This window comes from Acanthochromis polyacanthus, chromosome 1 (assembly GCF_021347895.1).
Source record: "Acanthochromis polyacanthus isolate Apoly-LR-REF ecotype Palm Island chromosome 1, KAUST_Apoly_ChrSc, whole genome shotgun sequence".
NCBI classification, from domain to species: domain Eukaryota; kingdom Metazoa; phylum Chordata; class Actinopteri; family Pomacentridae; genus Acanthochromis; species Acanthochromis polyacanthus.
The window spans coordinates 17364073-17386452 of NC_067113.1; the positions used below are offsets into that span (position 1 = coordinate 17364073).

Genomic DNA, 22380 nt, shown 5'->3' on the forward strand with positions numbered 1-22380 from the left:
ACTGACAGAGCTCACTGGAATGCATACGGGCAGTGAGCCATCATTAATTTCATCTACTGTGACAAGTCAAAAAGTCATCTGCGATCAGATCTTTTTGCAGGTGCCAGCAGGGTCCGATGCATTGCATTAACCTGAACTTTCTACAAACATGAAGAACATCTACATATCATAAAACATGATGCTAGTCTTTTGCAGACTTCGATTTTGCACAAGTATGACTTGTCATTGCAGTGTACATGATCATTTCTCCACATTTCAAACTTAAATGTGTCAGTTTGCACTTCAAATACAGCTCATATGTGCCAACAGGAGGGGCTGGAGGCTCACACCTCGCCTTCCTCACTTCCAGCTCAGGCCTTAGTCCACCAAGAAAATCCATTTCTATTGACTTACTGATTTTCACACAAAGAGGAAATCCTCTAACTGGATCTGTCAAATGTCAGGCAGATTTTGAGGCATGCAAAGTGTTGGCACACTATAATTAAGTGTCCATTTAATTACCAACTTCATGGAAAACATTTACACCACAGCACCACAGCACCACACCTCTCACACGTCACGGCTCGTTTTGATGTCACCATGTACATTTTACCAACAGGACAGACTGCTTCTGTAGTGGCCCTTGTCATGTGACATGTTGAGAATTCCCATTATTTTTGGCACGCTGTTTACTAAGTGCACTAAGCACACTCACTAGCCTTTTTCATTAGGTACAAATATTCAACTGTTTGTTAACACATTAACACGACAGTTCAAAAGTTTGGAGTCACCCAGACAATTTCATGCCAAACTTTTGTTCATGTGCTAACATAGTTGCACAAGGGTTTTCTAATCATCAGTGAGCCTTTCAACACCATTAGCTAACACAATGTAGCATTAGAACACAGTAGTGATGGTTGCTGGAAATGTTCCGCTGTACCCCTATGGAGATATTCCATTAAAAATCAGCTGTTTTCAACTAGAATAGTCATTTACCACATTAGCAATGTCTAGACTGTATTTCTGCTTGATTTAATTTCAGAAAATGTTATATATAACATTATATTAATTTAACTGTTTATAATTTAATGTTATCTTCTTTGAAAAAAATGCTTTTCTTTCAATAATAAGGACATTTCTAAGTGACCCCAAACTTTTATAAGCTAGTGTGGCTAATCAACAAATCACATTGCCGCAACTCAGTGCAAAGATGTGGTCAAGACAACTTGCTGAAGCCAGATGGGCTGGTCTGAGTATTCAGGAAACTGCTCATGTACTGGGCTAAGCTTTACAGAGAATGGTCAGAATAAGAAAAAATACCTAGTGAGCAGCAGTTGTGTGGATGAAAGTGCTTTGTTGATGTGAGAGGTCAGAGGAGAATGGACAGACTGGTATAACCACTCGCTACAACCAAGGCATGCAGAATACCATCCCTGAATGCACGACACGTTTTGAAGAAGATGGACTACAGCAGCAGAAGACCACACTGAGTGCCACTCCTGTCAGCTAAGAATAGGAAACTGAGGCTACAATTCACACAGACTCACCAAAAGTGGACAATAGAATATTGGAAAAACGCTGCCTGACCTGATGAGTCTTGATTTCAGCTGTGACATTCAGAGGGTGGGGTCGGGATTTGGCGTAAACATGAAAGCATGGATCCATCCTGCATTGTATCAAATGTTCAAGCTGCTGGCGGTGTAATGGAGTAGGAGATATTTTCTTGTCACACTTTGGATCCCTTCGTATCAATTGAGCATTGTTTAAACATCACAGCCTACCTGAGTACTGTTGCTGACCATGTCCATCCCTTCATGACCACAGTGGACCATCTTCTGATGCTACTTCCAGCAGGATAATGCACCATGACACGAAGTTCAGATCATCTCAGGTTTCTTGAACATAACAATGAGTTCACTGTAGTCCAACAGCCTCCAAAATTATCAAATCTCAATCCAAAAGAGCACCTTTGGGATGTGGTGTAGCAAGTGATCGGCATCACGGATGTGCAGCCGACAAATCTGCAGCAGCTGCATCCTGTTATCATGTCAATATGGACCAAACCCCTGAGGAATGTTTCCAACACCTTGTTGAAAGCATGCCATGGAGAATTAAGGCATGGAGAGTTGCAAGAGCCAAACCATTCCTGACCAAAAACAACATTAACCCTCGTCTGGCATTTGCAAACAAAAATATCTAGACTTTGGTAATAGCACCCTATGGATTGATGAGTCAAAGGTAGAACTTTTTTGGAAGGCATGGATCCATTACATCTGGTGTACAACTAATACTGCATTGAACAAGAAGAGCATGCTACCAACAGTGAAACATTGTGGTGTTAGTGAGAGGGTTTGGTGCTGCTTTGCTTCCACAGAATCTGGATGACTTGTCAAAACTGATGGAGCCGTGAATTCTGCTTTCTCTCAGAAGACCCTCCTGGTGAATATCCACATATCAGTTCATGACCTGAGGCTTAACAGAAATGGTTTCTGCAGCATGAAAATGATTCAAAGCACACAAACAAGTCCACCTCTGAATGACACAAAAAGAACAAAATCAAGGTTTTGGAGTGATTGGGATATAGTCTGGACTTGAATCTAATTAAGATGCTGTGGCAAGACCGTAAACCTTTGATGCGTCAGTGTAGGTCAGGAGATACCCATTTTCCATTGGATTTGGGTCACTTTTAACCCATATTGCGCATCAAAGGGTAAAAGGGACAGTTTGTGTTTGAAATCCATACATTATCTATACACTGCTTAAACCTCATTAGGGTCACGGGGGGACGGGCGGGGGGGGGCTTGAGTCTATCCTAGCTGTTTTAGCGTGAAGGGAGGAGACAACTCGTACAGATCACCAGTCTATCACATGACTACACAGAGACAAACAAGCACATTCACACTTACACCTATGAATTAGCCTCAGCATGTTTTTGGATGGGCTGCGCAGTGGCGTAGTGGTTAGCATTTTTGCCTTGCAGCAAGAAGATCCCCGGTTCGAATCCCAGGGTGGGCCTGGGATCTTTCTGCATGGAGTTTGCATGTTCTCCCTGTGCATGCGTGGGTTTTCTCCGGATACTCCGGCTTCCTCCCACAGTCCAAAAATATGCTGAGGTTAATTGATGACTCTAAATTGCCCGTAGGTGTGAATGTGAGTGTGATTGTTCGTCTGTATATGTAGCCCTGTGACAAACTGGCGACTTGTCCAGGGTGTCCCCTGCCTTCGCCCGAGTCAGCTGAGATAGGCTCCAGCACCCCCGCGACCCTAATGAGGATAAAGCGGTGTATAGAGGATGGATGGATGGATGTTTTGGGACTGTCAGAGGAAGTCGGAGTACCCGGAGAAAATGCACACATGCACAGGGAGAACATGCAAACTCCATGCAGGAAGATCCCAGGCCCAGGCTGGGATGCAAACCGGAGATCTGACAGCTGTGAGGTGATGGTGTTAACCACCAAACCACTGTGCAGCCCGAAAATCATCTAATGTAGCCCAGTTAGAACTATTCTGCAGCGAACAGTGGGAGAAATATGCAAAAATAGACGACATCATCACTTTTAATAGCATTGTACACATATAAATGTATATAACTGAGGCACTGCAGTAATACATTGAGCATAAGAGAAAATAAAAAGAAACATCTGCTTCTTGTCAGTGTTCTAGGTCCACAAAGTTAACACCACAAAAGCTTTATTCAACTTCAGAGTATGTGTTTCATATACATGTTGCCAAAGCAGAGCGGGACTCTAGTGACTAACTCACTTTGACCTTTACATCTGCAGATGCTCATATGGAGCCATTGGCAGAAGTAAGGAATTTTGCAAACATTGCTTAATTGATGTAGACTAAGATATTTCCTGACAGACTAGGAGACATATTCCACTACCGCCACTCCAAATAACACTATTGTGAGAGGATTGATTCACAGTGAAACTATGCTTTTGATACGCTTTTGGTTTCTTTTGGTGTCATGCCTCATAAACAGTGCAGCTGAAAATAAAACACAATAAACCCCTGGGAGTTTTCGACTTTGTAATCCTGGATGGAATAATAAAAAAATAAAAAAAACTGGATTTCACAGATTTTACCAATGAATTCTATACAATTACTACAAGTTGTTGTATCCCAAAAAGATTTTACATTTTGAGATATACCCTTGCTATTTTTTATATTTTTGTCACAAATCTCAATACCACTTTCATGTCTACAAATACGACATTACAGTCAGCACCACCAACTACCACCTTTGAAAATTCACTGATTAACAACAACATGGTTCCCAGATGTGACGCATTTTGTGATCTTGCTTCTAGCGCCACAAGTCTAAGCAACTGTCGGAGGGAGTGTTTAGTGCTTATTAGCAAATGTTGTCATGCAAACACAACAATGGCAACTGTGGTAAACATGACATTGTACCTGCTGGACGTAGTAATCACGATAATAATGTTTAGTCATATGGCACTTATCCAATCCAGTGCTCCAAAATATTTTATAAATAACACACAAAAAACACACATACAGTCATGTAGAAGAGGAGTAAATGGTAAATATAATGATCATTTATGAAATCAAACAAATTACTGAGAGACAATGACTAAATCTCAACTTTAAAATGGGGCAACTCAAGTCCAAAGTAAAGAATAACATGCAGCGGAACTCAACAACTGAGAACAAATGTTGACCTACAAATTGGAGGGAAAAAAAAAGATGACTGATAATTAAAAGTGATTTCACAACAGTCTGCAGGTTCATGCCGGTAGAAACAGACTGTGGTTGGTAACAGGATAGTAATTTTATATGTTTTATATGTGCCAGGTTTTGAAGTACTATAAAGTAATAATATCTTAAAATCAATCCAAAAACAAATATGCAGTCAGAGTGTAAAAGTGGAAGAAATCTTGCTACCACATTTTGTAACGTTGCTGAAATATCATTTAAACTGTCTGACCATGAGGAAATACAAGCGAGTGTCAGTAAAGCTCGGTATTGATTGTATCTTAGCAGTGTTTCTCAAATGGTAGCAACATGACTGGACGTCCATATTGTAGAACACCAAGGATCTTAACATATGATTTAATATGGATTTAAAGGACACCAAAAGAAGACTAGATACCAGGATGTACTTTTTCAATATCTCTGGTAAGGATCTCAGATTTATCTGACATAAACATATCAGTGTCACAATGACGCCCCTCATGATTATACATCACACAGAACAACATGGAGTATGTGTGATTTCAAAATACTTGCAGTGTTTCAAGTTAAAACTGAAAGGTTGAGCTCACAGAACCATTTTCCCTCAGGGCCTGACACCCTGCAGCCAGGCCTGGGCAGCTGTGGTGGGTTCGGGTGTAAATGAGATTGGGGAAATTAAATTAAGAGCAGCAAAAGTGCCGTTCCTCAGGGACGGAGGAGGCTAATGAAGTAGGAGGCAGCTCTCTGGCTGCAGCTTTAATTTTGTCAAGCCTGGTTCAGTCCCAGTCCTGCTCCAAACAGACTGGATTAAAACATCCAGTGGGTGTGAGTCATGTTCTGCCTGCATGAGAAGAAACAATTTTTACATCAACCGCAAGTGATGATGAATGGATTAAAGAATAGTGTTTATAATGCCATGATGATTGATGAACTGTGTTTTTCTGCTTTGTGGCTTAGAATCAGATGAACAGCAGCTCACACCCAAACCTTGCATCAGCCTTTTGATCTGAGTGTTCAGAGAGCTGCTCTTATAGTAAAACACAACATATGGAATATTAGCTTCTGTTTCTACTTTGCTGATTGATGGAGGGCTAAAGGAAGGCATGTGGTTTACTGCCCAATCATTAGTTATTGTTTGTGCCTCATTAATGGACGGTCTTCCTCTCGTGGTGAAGTGGCCTCTATGACTGAACAGCACTCATGTGTGCTGGCAGGAGCCCAGAGGTGACCTTCAGCGGACTAAGCTAACCTCTCGGTGCAAGAGGGAGAAGGCTCTAAAGTGGATGGACTCCATTAGTGGCCCACTCACTTTCTCTTTAACATACTTCTAGAGTGACCTTCAGCCCTGCACAGACTAAACCACGGTCAAGGGTCAGGGTTCAGACTGGGTACACATTAGCATGCAGGTGGAGACTCCAGAAAGCATCAGTAGGAAATCATGTTAATGGGGATGTCTGAGTGCTATTCTGGGTGGTGATATTCCAAATGTGGCATCCTGAGGACACGACCTCAACCTACACTTCACGGCATTTTGTATGTTCCTTATTGTCAGCGTACGTTCTGTTCCAAAGATAGAGATGGACATCTTTTCCTGGAGTGACCTCATGAAGGAGAAAAATATGGGTGAGGGATTCAAGGAGCACAGTGTGTCCATATGGTGAACTTTTTAATTTCAGGTTAAACAAGCTTTTTTAGACTAACTTTTGAATTCTAAATACTGGGAATACAAAACAAATGGCAAATATTCATACAGATGGAGATGTTTGCACATATCTTTGTGAGTCTCATATTCCCTCTGCACCTCACCTAAGAGCTCTAACAGTGTGGTAAGAGGCATTTATTGATTGACTTATCTTTATTGTTATAGCTCTAATGAGAGACACCGAAGTGAGTTGTAAATCATAATGTTTTCAGGAAACACACCTAATCAACACTCATTTTAGGTGTCAAAAACGTATTAGAATCGGCCATTATACAGTGAAAGGCGTTTGAGGCTGAAATGCTGTTGTTGATAGTAAATCATGAATCATAAGACAAAAAGTGAACTCACATGAAACTAAAAACAATTAAAACCAGGGTGTGGACTGGAAGGCAGAAAGTACATCTGACTCATCAGGTATTTTTGTTTAGGACATCTAGTACCAGAACTTGTTGGTGTACCACATGTTAGAATGTCATGCTGTTGGAAAACACAGACAAGCATTTGTGCTTTTGGCACACCGCTGTATGTCGGCACGCCTATCTGCGTGATTACATTAGTTTTACTGAAGACAAAACACTGTGTCTCACAAAGCTCTGGGATCCTGGTGTTCTACATTAAACCCTTTCAGTGATCATTAACAGTTTCGTCATATATCAGTTTTCATTTCTTCTGTAAAGCCAACCAGTGGAGACAGACCTCTGGTTACATAACGGTGTACCCATATCAGTGGACACTCTGTATATGTGCTATCCATGTGAGCTTCCCCTGAACTGTGTGCTCCAGCACTCTGTTTTTTAGCTTTCATAGTCTCAAACCTTTGACCCAGTTCTAGGCTGGCTTCTAGGAAAATATATGGATGAAACTACTCCTTTTCAGTCTGGAATGTGCCATGTGCACATGTTGCTGCAATGTGATCATGCCACAGACAGGAGGAGAAACCCTCTATGCACCCCCACCTCAGCTCAGCCCATAAACGCTCTGCCTATACTGTCAGCCAGCACTCCCGTAAACAAATTGCTCCTCACACCAGCTCCATGGGACACCACACTGTGCAAGCAGTGCATGATTTTTGCTTGTTTTAACTTGGTTTGCTTCATGTGCACTGCTGTGTAACCTCTGACACCGTGACATAGTTGGAAGTTCATCTAGATTTTAGTGTAAAGGTTTGTGTGTTGTGGTATGGAATGCTTGGCTGCAAAATAGGAATTTTAAAATGGGGCTACCAACCGGTGTGCTCAGCTGAGTTTGCAGCATTCAAAACCCTGTCAAACCAGAAAATATTATTACAGCCTGCTGCTTGTGACATGAATACTTAAGGCCATAAAACATCCAGAGTTTGGAGTTTGTAGAGTGAATTCACATATAGCAGTAAAACCACAACGATGTCTAAAAGCTCCTTGGCCTGTGCATTTAGCAGCTCTCTGAGGAAAAGTCAGCACTTCCACTATGCCAGAGTCAACATTCCTTGGCCAGGTGATGTGGGAACATGAGGCAAGAGGGTCTATATGTATCATGCATTCAGCCACAAACATAATTATATAAGAGATGTCTGGGAGACTTGTGAGAACAGCCAAGCAAAATCCTGAACACCATTTTCCTCACAGTTTTTATTCAAACACATTTAAAAATGATTATAAAGATTTACAAATTCATTAGTGTAGCTTTTTTAAAAGCACCACGTGGCCCCGTTTGTACACAGTCTGTGGTACAGCGTGCAAAATCCACATATTTCAAGTCTCTGAGATCAAATGTAGAAGCATGAGATTAAAAAGAAAACTCCTTAAAGGTTTGTTCATTTTACTGGAAACCAAATCAAGTTTTCCATCTATGAACACCAAATACCCTTACACATGTGTCAATCAGTATAAATATTGTTCATGGAGTGGTATGGAGTGCTTTGTGCAGTCTTTTATACGGCTCCCAGCAGCAGAGATTTTTGGTCTGGAGGTTTGATCCCTCCACCCTCACGAAAAATGTTCAGAAGAGCCGCCTCGATTGAGAACAGGTGCTCATCCTCCACCTCTGGACAGCAGAGCCTCATGAACTCCACCAGACGAACCAGGTACTCGATGTTGTGGCCCGTGTTGCCGCTGCAGATGGCAATCTGGGCGGCGATTTCCTTGTCCGAGGCCGGGCCGAGGTAGATGGGGTTGTCAGAGGTAGCAATGTAGACGAGCGCCAACAGCGGACCCTGTCCCTTCTCTTTAGGGATGAACTCCACCATCTCCGTTACGTAACCCCCCAAAACAGTCTCTCTCGTGTTCAGGTACTGGAGAGACTCTTCAATCTGGGAGCCAGTCACTTCATAGGCAACTCCCCATGTGCTAGCCTGCAGGGAAAAAAAGGAGGTGGAGGGGTCAAACAAACAGTAGTGTGCAGAATTTGATTTGAAAGAGCAAATAGATTATATCATGGTACATGGTAATATCGGTACATGCACTGACTAAGCAAATGTACACAGAAGTAATAAATAAAAGTGATATGGACAATATCATGGTGGACCAGACTGAATCTTAGTTATGGTCCTTTTGTTTTTTTATTGCTTGACATACAAATTTCAGGAAAAAAAATCTTTGCATTTGTTGTAATAAACATGTTGAAAAATACGAAAATTGTCCCTGATGGAAAGTCTGGATGATACAGTTACCCAGTTTGTCCCACTATAATAACAGTGCAGTGGTAGGTTATTGCATAAGATCATAAAGTGGGTCAGGATCAGATAAATATCAGAAATAACTATGCAAGACTGATTCTCTGGGATAACTGCTATGCTCATTGTTTGTCACAAACTTGCTGATAATGTTTGGAGAATAAAAAATATGAATTTATCTGTGCATGCGGTGTAGGTAGTTTCAGAACAAAAACACACTCACCTCCTGATCTGCCACTAGTGTTGCCACTCTGCCTGGCTGGAGAAAGCAAAGAGACACACTGTGAGAACTCAAATAACTGAACAGTGTAACAGCATCATAAACTACAGCAAAATTTTTAATTCTTAATAATAATAATAAATGATAAATATGAAAATTAATTAATAAGCTAATGGATTTATCAGTAAATATTCGATCCTGGTTGTGGGCAGCATGACTTCACAATAAATTGATGTCCCAGAGGTTCAGTTAGCTCACCTTTTCCTTGTCCCCTCGATAGAAATCATCTCCATGCCAGAAGCGTCTTTTGTATCCTTTAATGTGGCCGATTTTGCTTCTTTTGTATGTAAAATCGGGTTTCCACACTAAAGATCCATACCCAAATACCCACAGGCTGCTCTTTTCCTTTACAATGTCCTGAGGTTTCATTGTAGTCACTTGTTTGTGTTTTTTAAAAAAAAGAGACAAAGACGTTGAAGTTGCTGTCAACAGGTAGCTGTTGTCCTCTGCATTCCTCTATCTGAATCCTACTTATAAATTACAGGCGGTAAAAACCTTCTTCCACGTCATCATTAGTTTCTCGAAAACCCTTAATTACAGTCATGCCTTCAGGATAATATAGATACTGTCCACTTCTCTTCTGTCTCCGGATGTACGAACACGTGTATTTGTTTTTCAGGGGAGTCAGAGCGGCACGCTGTAGGCCAATGAAATCACAGATGGGGCGGGCGTAGCTGGCGGATAAACCAATCAGAATTCCTCCTTCAATGACACCGCACACCGATCTTAGGAGCCTGAGAGACTTGGAAAACACATCAGCTGCTGTTAGAAGAAATGTAAAGGAAGCAGGGGGGTCCTGACGAAACTGAAAAATGAAAACATGCAGCTTATGTCGCTTTTTATTGTTTGTTTGTTTGTTTAGTCTCATTTTCAAAAGTTATATTGCTTTTTTCCCTTCTTTTTTAATTTTTTTTTTTTTTTACAAATTTGGTTGCTTTCATTTTTTCTCTTAGATGTAAACTCATTTTTACTTGATATGTGCCTATATTTAGTTAAAATATATTCACCTAGTTTTAAGATTACTTTTTGGCCTTTGTGGTACCTTTGTTAGTCCACAGGAGTAAAGATACACTGGTAGTAAAGGTGTGGCAGGCAATGAATCTCTGACAGGAGACACAGTTTGCTTCAGCTTTGACATCCTCCTGGCAGATGCTCATCTATTATTATTATAAAATTTGACCTCTTTTTTTTTGACTGAATAATAAAAGGTATGCACCTATTATTACTACCATTTTATTCATTTTTTAAGCGTAACAGAACTAACTACAGCCAGTTCTAAAGCACCAAAGAGTTGGTGAGCGTCCAGCAGGTAATCACATTACCTATAAATAGCCGGACTGTTATATCTGTGCTCTCTTAAGCTCATTAGTTGTCTGCGTCTTGCATCATTGTGTCCTGCATGAAGGCCACCACCTGTAATAAATGACTGACATTTGTCCCCTGCCTGTCATCCGCTGTGCATGTTTCAGAAGCTACCAGGTGAAAGATGCTTGCAACTTTGCACAAAACCTGCTGCCCCCAAGTGGTTAAGAATGCCATAGCTCTAGTCTTGAGACTTCAACAGCAACCTGATGATTGGTATTGGTTGGAGGAGTTTCAGTGAGTAAAGAGCTACAACGTGCTGGTTTGTTACGGTCTGTGTGTTCTTGGCTGTGGGGACCCTCCTTTGCTGTGCTCACACTCCAGCAGCAAAAGGGCATATGCAGATTTTCTCAGTGGCATGTCCATCTGCTCAGGCCCAGATATCTGTAACAGCAGCATTTTCAGAGAAGCAGTTCCGTAGAAAGACCACAAGGACTCTTTATTGTCACATACAGATGCTTTAAATATATATATTTTTGTTTGAGTATTTCCCTTACATCACTGCCAATTACAATGCTGTCCACTGAATGATTGCTAGCACATGGAGTTCACATCACACCGACACAGATGTCAAGGACATAAGACATGGAATCATTAAAAATGCTACCAGGCCAAATATTACTGTATCTATAGACAATGAAGCCACTTTCACACCCGCTGACACAAATAAAGTTTTTAGGTGTTAAATATACGATCTCTATTCGACCACATGTACACTCAACCATCGAAGACTGACAAACAAACAGTGTACCAGATATGTATTTCTTGCTTCTTCTTTTTATATAACAAAATAATAATAAAACACCAAAAACACTTTAAAAATAAATTCACCTTTTTGGGGCATCGACTCAAAAACAGATGTACAAGTCATACTTCTAATCTCAACATATAAATATACAGTATATACAAAATAATCTTATAAAACATAGAAAGAGAAAGATCAGTGCTTCATATACTTAAATTACTAATGAAATACTAATCTTACAAAATAACATTATTGGTTCAGTAATTTCCATTGAAGGCGTTCTTGGTACGATAGTCACTTCATGTATTTATTTGTCTTTATTTAAGGGTGATCTTGCATAAAGTAAAACAAGGCCTTATCATGAGTTTCCCTGCATGGCGCTATAGCATATTGCATTTTTTTGATCTTTCATTGTTACCTCCATGTTGCTGTGCAAAGGAATCAAGGTAAGGCAGGGCACAATGTTTTTCTTCAATACATATCTAAGGCTTTGTGATCTAGGCTGCATACATTCTTCATAAAAACGGATTCAATTCACAAAACTGACAACCCTAAATATCCCTCAAAAATGAACCGTTTTCAGTAGTTTTTGAGTCTCTTTTTGATTTAGCACAATGCTGATTTTTGTTTGCATAGCGCATCGCAGGTGACACGAAATGGAAAAGGCTTGCTCCTTCCAAAGTCTTGTTGGCAGTAAGTTAATTCATTTGATTGCTGATTACTGCAATAATGTAGAGAGGAGCCCATGGAGATAGTCCTCTTCTCCTAATCAGCACGCAGGCTTAAACATCTCGGCCTGTTGCCCTTGGATGAACTTGGACGGAGCAGACAAGGGTCTGAGTCGAAAACATCAAAGGCGCCTCGAGCCAGTTTTTGCTCATTATTTCCCACTGTCTTTTTCTCAGTCTGTACATTCTCACATGGATTAGTAGCTTCAGTTCTATTGCATTCGGAGAGCACAAGAGCTCCATCCAGTTATCAAGTTTTCAAGAGCAGCAACTTGCATTTAAATAAATCCCAGTCTCTCCACACTTGTAAACAGTCCACAAGAAATCCAATGTTGATAATGAATGATGTCTTCCATTTATTATACCTAGAAAAAGATCAAATAAAAGTCAGTGACAATCTCTGAAATAATGACAAATATCAATAACTGTTGGTTTATATTCCATGATATAAGCAGACCAGATTTACATGAACATGAAAATAAATTTAAAAATTTACCTCAGTTGCGATGATGCATTCATCTTTCTCCTCTGCTATTACAAAGACAGACTGGTACACTGAATCTCTGGAAGAACATATCGTGGATATTTTACACTCTGGCCTTTCACTGTAAAGAAAAGATGCATCACATCAGTTACTGAGCACAACAAGAACATCTCATGTCAATCACATGGTGTGATATTCAGATCTATCCAGCACTGGTCTTTGTATACTGACCTGTACATTCTACTCAAATGCCTTTTGTCTTCTATTATCTTTTCACAGTTTTCATCTTTGTCCAGAAGGGACAGTTCGTCCTTGTACCCCGCGGAGGTTTTATAGTCCAGCTGATAGTGGTTGATGTATTTGTGGTTCGACTTTTCCCTGGGACAGTCCACCTCCAAATCGATCTTTTTATTTGTATTCTTGAGCTCGACGGTAGAGATGAGGTTCTCTTTCTGAAAGTCAACCTTGGAGAGGTTGTTCATGGTCTCTGAGTCCTGCTCCGTACTCCTCTGCTTCTTGATGTGACGAATCACCACTACTACCATGCAGAGGAGCACCAGAACAGCCACCAGGCCTACGCCCAAGCAGATGGCTGCCAGCTTGTCGCTGGCTATGTTGGGGCTGGGAGTGTTGGATAAAGGTTCATTGTTCAACTGGCACTGGGGGCCGCTGTAATGAGCGGGGCAACTGCAGGTAGGCTGGCCTTTGGCTCCTATCGTGCAGGTCCCGCCATTGAGGCAAGGCTGAGAGGCACAGCGGTCTGTGGGTTTGTCACAGTGGCGGCCGGTGTACCCTGGGGGGCAGGTGCAGGTGTAGGAGTTAATGCGGTCGATGCAGGTGGAGCCGTTTGCACACGGGTTCCTGGCACACTCGTTGATGTTGATCTCACAGCGCAGTCCTGTGAAGCCTGAGAGACAGCTGCAGAGTCTGAGGTTACCGCGGACCACACAATGTCCACCTGTGCAAAACACACACCAGCATTACGGATTAGCTTTGATGCAGACCTACAGAAAGCGCCAAATGATTGTTGATGCAGCGAGACTGATGTATTACCATTGGTGCATTGCAGCGAGGTACATTTATCCACTTTCTTCTCACAGTTGAGTCCAGTGTATCCTGCTGGACACTCGCATATGTAACTCAGCCCGTCATCCCTCTCTCTGCACTTGCCGCCATGAAAGCACGACGTGTCCACACAAATCGGGATCCTGTGCTCGCAGTGTGGTCCTTCAAACCCCCGTGGGCACACGCACCTATACCCATTCTCAGAGTCCTGCAGGGGAAAAGATATAAAGTTTATCAACAACCTCTGTGTCAGATGGTTTTTATCGTATCCTGTTCACGACTGCCCCAACGAACCCCATTATCCTCAGTCTGAAGTCTATTTACAGTACTTAGTCTGTGAACTGGGTCATCTACTGACTTGACAATCGATAGCATCCTCCTGGACCAGCAGATAGACTTAGGCAAAAACAAAAACAGGAAAGCCTGTGTTGTGGGAAAGGAGAGAGAGAGACTTCCGGACTCACCAGGCAGCGGCCTCCGTTGTGGCAGGGCTGGTTGTCACACTCTCTGACCTCCGAGTCACAGTTAACCCCGGTGAAGCCTGGCAGGCAGGTGCAGGTGTAGCTGCCCTGGCCTGTGTTCAAGCACGTGGCCCCGTTGGCACAGGGTTTGTGATGGGTGCAGTAGTTCAGATCTGTAAAGAAAAGGGTGAAAATCTTACTAGAGGAGCCAAAAATGAGGCACCAACACTCATTTAATGTACCCAGTATTTCAATCACTTCAAATGTGCTGCATTACTCTTTTAGACAAAGACACAGTTGCACACCTTGGTCACAGAAGATGCCTCCCCAGCCTTCTTTGCAGGAACACTGCCACGGCTCTGCACAGGTACCATGTTTACAGGACGGATGGAGTTTACACACATCACAAAAGAGTCCCTGCCAGCCTTCTCTGCATCTGTTCACACATAAAACATGACCGTTGGCTCACACACAAGTTCACACTCATGTTCTGTTCTGTCACAAACAACAGTCTTAAGTCTACTAACAGAGAGGAAAGTTTTAAAATTGTACACATTTTCATCTACCATGACATGAGAATATTTTTAAAAGAAGGTAAGGGTTGACTGATACACAATTTTCAGGTTCAATGCTATCAAAAATTTGCATAGCATAAATACCAGTAATCCTCTATTTATGTTTAACATATATTTACTAAAAGTGACCTTTCCAGCTTTATCCTTTCGTGCTGAAAGGCTATTATTTGTGATGTGTAACCAATCAGAGAGTGCTGTGGGCGGGTTATTTCTCAAGACCACACACTGACTTCAGATAAAGATCAGAGGTGAAGTAGCAGTTCACAAAATTAGATAAATTTGCTTCCATTGGGAATCAACACTAAGAATTGAAAAAATAGTGAATATCATTACAGATAATTGGCCACCCCATTAATCAATCAAGCCCAATATGAAAGACAAGCTCATAACGAATTATTATGTCTGGAAAGTTCTGTAAATATTCGTCTTTGTGCTTTGGCAGACTGTGCATCCCCGCATGCCAGTGAGCAGTACTGAGCATCTAATTAGATCGTTGTAAATAGATCTAAGTACATAAGTAAATACTCACTTGCACTCTCCAGGTAATGTGCAGTTTCCATTCCTTTCATTGCATCCTTCAAGACAGATCGCTGTAAAGAAAAACATGGGGATATTTAAAGCTTAATAAGTCTAGTTTGGCATCTATACATTGCAAATATTGAGCTAATTTCAAGGTCTTTTGACTTAAAATGATGATTAAATTAATCTGCAGCTGAGGATTCAATCAAGTCATTAACTCAAGGTTTTAAACAAAACTAGAATGCTAGCAGACTTCCAAGCATGCATTGTCTGAGCTAAAACTCCCCTGAGACTCATTCATTCGCATTCACAATGAAAACTTGTGTTTGTCATTTAACGTGTTCTAAGTCCTGGTTGTTTGTTCCCATGAAAACGGTGCAAACCAGTTTCAAATTCAGTGTCTAACTTTGTTAATGTATTTTAAAACAAAGTATTATGAAGCACATGCTAGCCAATAAATTGAATAGTTCTTCATGCCAAATCAAGAACTAATCTAATGATCTTAAATGAAAAAAAAATGAAAAAAACTGTAAAAGAAAAGCAAGTCTGTGTGTAATGAGACTGCAGTTTATTCAATTTATTATCATAAGCTGACTAAACTCAGCTAATTTTAGATTTAACACTGAAGTAATTATTTATACTAAGTCAAAATAATTCAAACTTTTGAGTTGAACAAACTTCAAATAACTTAGTGTTAAAAATCTGTTAATAAGGCTTTAATTGCCTTTAAATTGTGTTCCTTTCACAATAAAACCTGTTGTCTGACCGCTGAAATGGGGGGGGGGGGTCTATTTTCTGCTTTGCCTGTAGCTGCTGTAAATGTGACGTCGATTCTGCATGGGTTGTACACGGAGTGGGTTGGGAGCTGAGCAGATGCTTGTTCTCAGTAAAGAAAAAAACACGACAGCTGCCCCCATTGTTTGCCGGTGGCCGGTTCGAGCCCCGGTTGCAGCTGCTGCTCTGCACCGCCTTTAACAATAGAGCCTGCAATTTAGCGGCGCGTGGCGGGCGATAATGCCGCGATTAACCCCGGCGCGTGCTGCTCGGCGACCACCGCCCCGGATTAAAACCGCACGCGCCCATCGAGAAAAGTAAAACCCGGCTGTCGGTGTGTCACATTTCACCCCCACGAAACATCGTCAATTCAGCTGCGCCACACCCGAAAACACACACCTGTGGTCGCGTAACAGGTCATTTTAGTCATTAAAGATTTTTTTAGAGTTCAAAAAATTATTATTTTTCAAAAAACGCTATGATAATATTGTAGCTGTATTAAAGGCCACAAGAACAGCATTACTTCCTGGAAAAATGGTGTTTACAGGAAAAACAAGGGCAGGCACCTCAAGTCCTGTTCAAAACTGCACACAAACACCCCTCACTTTCTGCTTAGTATCCAAATGGGCTACTTAAAGTCTGACATTTTCTACCACAAACAAACAAAAGTGTCCATATGGTGTCTTTTACTCGTGCTTACGTTCTTGGCAGTATTCTCCCTTCCATCCAGGCAGACAGGCTATTTGCCCGTCAGGCTTGCAGGTGTAGTGGCCAAAATGGTCGTCTCTCGGAGTGCATATTTTGGAACAAGTGTCCCCGTAGTAATTTTCATTGCAGATGAACCGGTATGAGTACCTTAGCTCCGTCTGCGTCCCGCTCTGCACATCCTGGAACCACTCAGGCCCTATTCCCAACTGTCTTTGAATGGCAAAAGAGCTAATCAAGAATTCGGGGTTGGTGGTATCTGTGGAGGGGAAAAAAGTCAGATGTGAGCCACATAACTGCTTGAAATGTGCACCAAGTTCTGCTGTAGTTAATGAATCTAGCAATTATTCTTTTGAGACAATACACAATCTGATATTTCCTCTTTCCTTCACATGTGTGACCATTATTTCACTTTGTTGTGAAGCACTTAACAAAAAAGGTGTAAAATCCAGGAAAAGGCTGTCATGGGATTTTTTTGGCAAGGCTTCATATTCTCACTTGAGCCATGTACACTTTCCCATGCATGCCAAAAATAAAACAAGGGAAGTGCAATTGTGTTGGAGAGATTTTGATTGTAAAAGATTGTCGTGTGACTCATAAGGCATCCTAAACAAACACGAATCCATGACGCTGGAAAAGCCAGACGCATTTGCCAGCACTTCGCTCGTTCATCGAGGGTTACTGATTACAGTGTGTGATAGGTAATAAGTCATGCGGGCTACATGCGCCATGTCTCCCTCCAGTGGTGGACAAACAGTTTACATCTCCTCACCTCCAGGTTGGTCCGCTGCAGGAGAATACCAGGCTTCTATCACTAATGAGAAAGCACCCTGTGGGGACAAATTAGGAGATAAACGTCACCAAAAATATGCTGAAATCGCATGGATGGCACATTTATTTAATCAATATCCCTCATTGATGAACTCAAATAGTGGTGTGGGGTACTTTGAAAGAGTTTTATCATTTTAAAGGAGCAATTATATTTAATTCCCTAGAAATAACCCGAAACACAGAATGGATGGCAGCTTTGACGCACGATTTGCTTTCTTTACGCACAGACTAGACAACATAAGAATGCATTATACAACTTAAAATAACTGATTTATCTTACTGTAACAAAAAAACAACTACAACAACAACGAACATTTAAAATATATATGACATCAATATTTATCAGTGCAAGTAAGGGATTTTGCATTACTTTGTTGCGAAACATATCTGACACGTGATTTTATCCAAAATATGTTTTCAAACGTTAGAGATTTAGTCAGATTTCCCCCTCCCAAAAAAATATAATCTATTTCTTAAAAAAGTTATGTGATATTATATTAAATTTGCTGTGCGTACAAGTTGTTGTATGTATGAGAAATCAGCCGTGTCAGGAGCTCTTACCGGCCAGGTGAAGTTGAGCGGCAGACGCAGCCTGGTGTCCTGCTGGATGCTGAAGGAGTCTGTGCCCAGAACAGGTGTGGCTGCTTTGCCAAATATACACTTTCCAGGGGACACCTCCGTCTGGAAGTTCTTCAAACAAACCTTGAAATAAGTCCTGCAGCCAGCCATGCTGCAACTGAGTCCATTTGCCAGCAAACCTTTAGTATTCTGAAAATGATGGAGATCTATCTCGAACACACCTGATCCCAAAACCTAAAAGAACATAAACAGTGAGCACAGAAGAAGAACGCAACATTTTTCTCAGAATATTTTTTTTTCCTATTGTAAAGATTTCTTTTTAAAATATATACCTGAGTAAATAATGTTATAACTATTGCAAGGATAGAGGTGAACCAAACGGCCATCCTTTAGAGTTTTATGTGCGTATCCTTAAAAAATCAGTTTGTCCTCCCACAAAACGCTTCTATTCCAAGTGGAGTGATGATGAATAAAGTGGTCGGAATAAATATAATCCTTCCTCCAAAGCCTGTAGGACAAGATCCAGTTCCACAATCCGTATCCAGAAGAAGAAGTTTGGAAAAGACCGAGTTATCCAGTGCTAGAGGTTAGACAAGTATCAGTAACGTCAATATCCACAAGTGAGTCATTCTGCGGTCTTTATGTTGCCCATCCATCGTGCCGGTCAGATGTGGTTTGAGTTTGCTTTGCTGATGCGAGCCGTGTGTTGCCAACAGTGATGCGAGCATGTGGCGGAGCATCAGCGCATAGTGACTCCCAGTGAAGGATGTTTGACGTCCCTCCCAGTTTATATACCACGGTGTAGTGTCATTACAGAGAATGTCGCCCAGTAAACACCGCCCACTCCCCCCTCCACCTTCTCTTGTGCTTTGAGTGTCATTATGAATTTGGAGGAGATCGTTCTTTGAGATCCGGAAAAAATTGCACGTTTGTGCGCTTTTTACACAGATTGCCCATCCCTCAAATAAAATAAACAGAGGTATATCTAAAACCATATTGTAGTAGCCTAATATTGTACATGTAGAGATGAAACAGGAAAAGTCAGTAGGTTCACTGGTGACTTTGAAAAACATTAAAACTGTCGCTAAAAATGACCGTAAGCCAAGTCAGGTATAAAAATCAAAATTTTTTTAGTGTACACTAATTGTGCGTCTTTTTGCCTCTCTGTGCGTATTTTGCCCCCCAGACATCTGACCTCCCAGGCTTCATTTTTTTGTCCCTTGTGTTTATTTTAGGAGATGGAGCGGGAGACAGCGCCGTGCATGATAATGGATTCACATTGTAAACACGTTGTGTCACTCATAAATCAGCTGAGAAACCGCGTTTTAGTAAAGGAAATGGCGCGTAACCAAATAAAAGACCATCCAAAACTTACTGTAAAGCTCTGACATTAATATGAATGTAACTGTGTTTCTTGGAAAATGTCTACAGTTCAGTTCCAAAATAAACTTTTTATGATTTCTATAATTGGATTGTTATCATTTGGTTAGTTTATATGAGGACAGAAATGCACACGTGTGCACACAGGAAAAGAGCCCATATATGTTACTTACAGTCGTTTATTATGTTTAATGAAAAGCCTATAAGGAGCACAAGCATCAACATGTCCAGGCTCCTTATTTTACCCCACATGTTACAATGCCAGCAATTGAAAGCACATTTGTATTCCTAAAGTAGAGATTGTATCCTATATGTGGCATAGCAGTGTTTGTTGAACTAACATCCAGGATAACCGGTAGAAAAAACACACTTCTCCTTTCAAGTGTTTGCATAATTGTTCCAAGAGGGAAAAGAAAAATGAACTCAAAAGAGTATATGAAGCTTGCTATGTAAATAAATTGAAATGCCATGTGCATTTTTATCACATGAAAACTCACGCTGGGCTCAGGCATTGTTACCTTTATCACCCCTGCAGCAGGCCAACTTGTCTGGGAGGATTTACAGTGAGGGAACAGGATTTAAGAACTGTTCCCTCGCCATGAAGGTGAAGGGCAGAACAGTGCTCCTGCCTAGATGACTTCATCTCTAACCCCCCACCTTTGACTTATAGGTTTGAGGTTCCACAGTAGGGCAGAGACAATGGACTATTGAGTCTAGAGCAGTGTGAGTAAGAGGCCCGGACATCTCATACCTCTGCTGTATTGAAGTATTTGGCGTTCCCACCATTGACTTAATTACACAGATCCTGTGGTGGATCAATGCAGCCTTGTACAACCATGCATTCTGGTTCTGTTTTATGTCTAAAAATGACCTAAATTCACTTATCTAAGTGCCATCTCAATAGTTTATATGGCTGCCAAAGACTCTAGAGGCTCATTAATCTCTTTGTATAGGAAGAAGGGTATAGTGTAATGGTGCTCCTGTCTTTCCTTCATAGACGTCAAAATATCCATACACTTTAATATTTGATGGACCGTGGTTAAGGTTTCTCTGTAGCTCAGGTTTCAATTCCTTGTTAAGGAATTGGACTGTGCTAAACAAGCAGTGATGCTTGGATTGGAACATCTTGGTGCAGCATGAATGAAAACATTGGCCTGGATCAGATATGGACAAGCGTCTTTCTGGTGATGCACTTACCAGGCTTTCTTAATATTTACATATTAATCTTCTGTGATTTTATTAGTCTTTTGACATCATTATTATGGAAATAGACAGAAATCCTGGCCTGAATGAATAAAGCTTTTAAGTTCTCAGCTGTGTGGCTTATTTACTTTTGACCAATGCAAACAATATTAAAATAAGCTCTTTTCTGCTGTGTTGCTCTAGAATAAACACAGCCTTGGAAACAGACATCAGCCCCACCGCAATTCCATCTGCAGCCTTGTATAGAACATCATTTTTCTTTGTGACAGCGTTTTGTAAAGCTGAATTCTGATTGTTCCATGTCTTTTCAGCTGGCATCCAAACCCTAAAAATAACATTTTGATTGGGAATTGAAGAGTATGAAAGTGCCTTTAGACTCGGACTTATTAGGAAAGTTGCTATTTATGAGAAACTGTCTGATACAGTTGTTTGGTTCTTTGGCAGGCTAATGTTTGTTCCCAGGAATGCTTGCTCATAAGTTATGGATCTTAGTAAGATGTTTGAAATCTCATCAATCAAATAATAATCCAATTGGGCATGTGCTATTTTAAATGTTAGCTGATGACTCAGAACACATTTGCGTAGAATGTCTGACAGCAGTCACAGCAACATACTGCTGATACGTATTTCCAAAACACATGAACATTATTGTGTCCCTCATAAACATAGCCGGGATCAAAGACCTTTTTAATTAAGTTGCCCTCTTGGAAATGGCAATATGTATTTACTGTTAATTTGCTCTGGAGTGTACGTAAACAATGAACCTTAGGACACAAATGTAAAATCACCTGATAAAGACAAGCTAGCATGAGAAAACATCAAGTGCTGTTTGGTTGTGTGCCGGATTTTTTCATCTATCTTTTCAGCGTAACGACTGATCTCACTACTTTGTCGCCTTTGTCTAAGCTCCAGTGTCACTGTCCTGCATGGCCTGATTTGGGCCTTCTCTGGTCAGTCTTCCAATAGAATCAACAATCTGGGCAAGTGCAATAGGAAATTAGCTACAGTGCTAACAGATGGCCCCTTTTAGTTCAGAAATCTGCCCTGTTTAATGTGCAGCAGTTTAACACTTCTTTACAGCGCATTTGATCTCTATGCCCCAATCTGTCCAGCCAATCAATGGGGCTTTTGATGTGTGCTGCCAATGGATCTGAGGCATCTAAGCATGTCGCCCTGGGAGGAGAAATCACCTGCTGTTGCAATTAGAAAGACAAGGGGTGATTCATTCTCTCACAGCACCACGCTGTCTTCATACAGATATAGAAAATACGTGTTTGTTTGAACCAAGACTGTTGGACTATTAGTGTGAGTGTAGGGGGTTGTAGGGCTGCAGAATTTTCAGAAAGATTTCATGTGCTTAAGCCAAGGATTACATGCTGGAATTCCCACTGTGAAGGAGAAAACATGATCGTGCATGTCCAAAGCGAGCTGCGATAAATTGTTTTAACATTATGAGTTGATTAAAAACACAACTTCAGTTTAAATGAATCTGATTTAATGTGTCACTTTTCATACCTAGAAATGATTTGTGATCGGCTTCTGCAAATGTTTGCGAGCTGTTATGTCTGTTTTCGCTCAATTTCAGCTTTCAGCTTCAGTTCAAAGCCCCTGACATTGTGGTTGCCTGTTTAATAAGAAGCCCCGGGCTGTTGTGGAACTTTCC

General features: G+C 41.1%; 2 protein-coding genes across 2 annotated transcripts; both read right to left on the reverse strand.

Moving 5' to 3' along the window:
• Nucleotides 1–7965: 7965 nt before the first annotated feature.
• On the reverse strand, nt 7966–9886 carry LOC110966507 (glutathione-specific gamma-glutamylcyclotransferase 1-like). The gene is made up of 3 exons (XM_022215898.2): nt 9505–9886; nt 9250–9285; nt 7966–8705 (listed from the first exon to the last, which is right to left on the reverse strand). Exons 1-3 carry the CDS (start codon nt 9673–9675, stop codon nt 8286–8288), a joined length of 627 nt encoding a protein of 208 aa, XP_022071590.1. The 5' UTR covers nt 9676–9886; the 3' UTR covers nt 7966–8285.
• Nucleotides 9887–11081: 1195 nt separating this feature from the next.
• On the reverse strand, nt 11082–18917 carry LOC110966506 (delta-like protein 4). Its single transcript, XM_022215897.2, has 11 exons — nt 18467–18917; nt 18117–18368; nt 17497–17554; nt 16720–16983; nt 15256–15316; nt 14457–14587; nt 14155–14324; nt 13679–13898; nt 12857–13583; nt 12638–12746; nt 11082–12506 (listed from the first exon to the last, which is right to left on the reverse strand). Exons 1-11 carry the CDS (start codon nt 18518–18520, stop codon nt 12501–12503), a joined length of 2052 nt encoding a protein of 683 aa, XP_022071589.1. The 5' UTR covers nt 18521–18917; the 3' UTR covers nt 11082–12500.
• Nucleotides 18918–22380: the final 3463 nt, after the last annotated feature.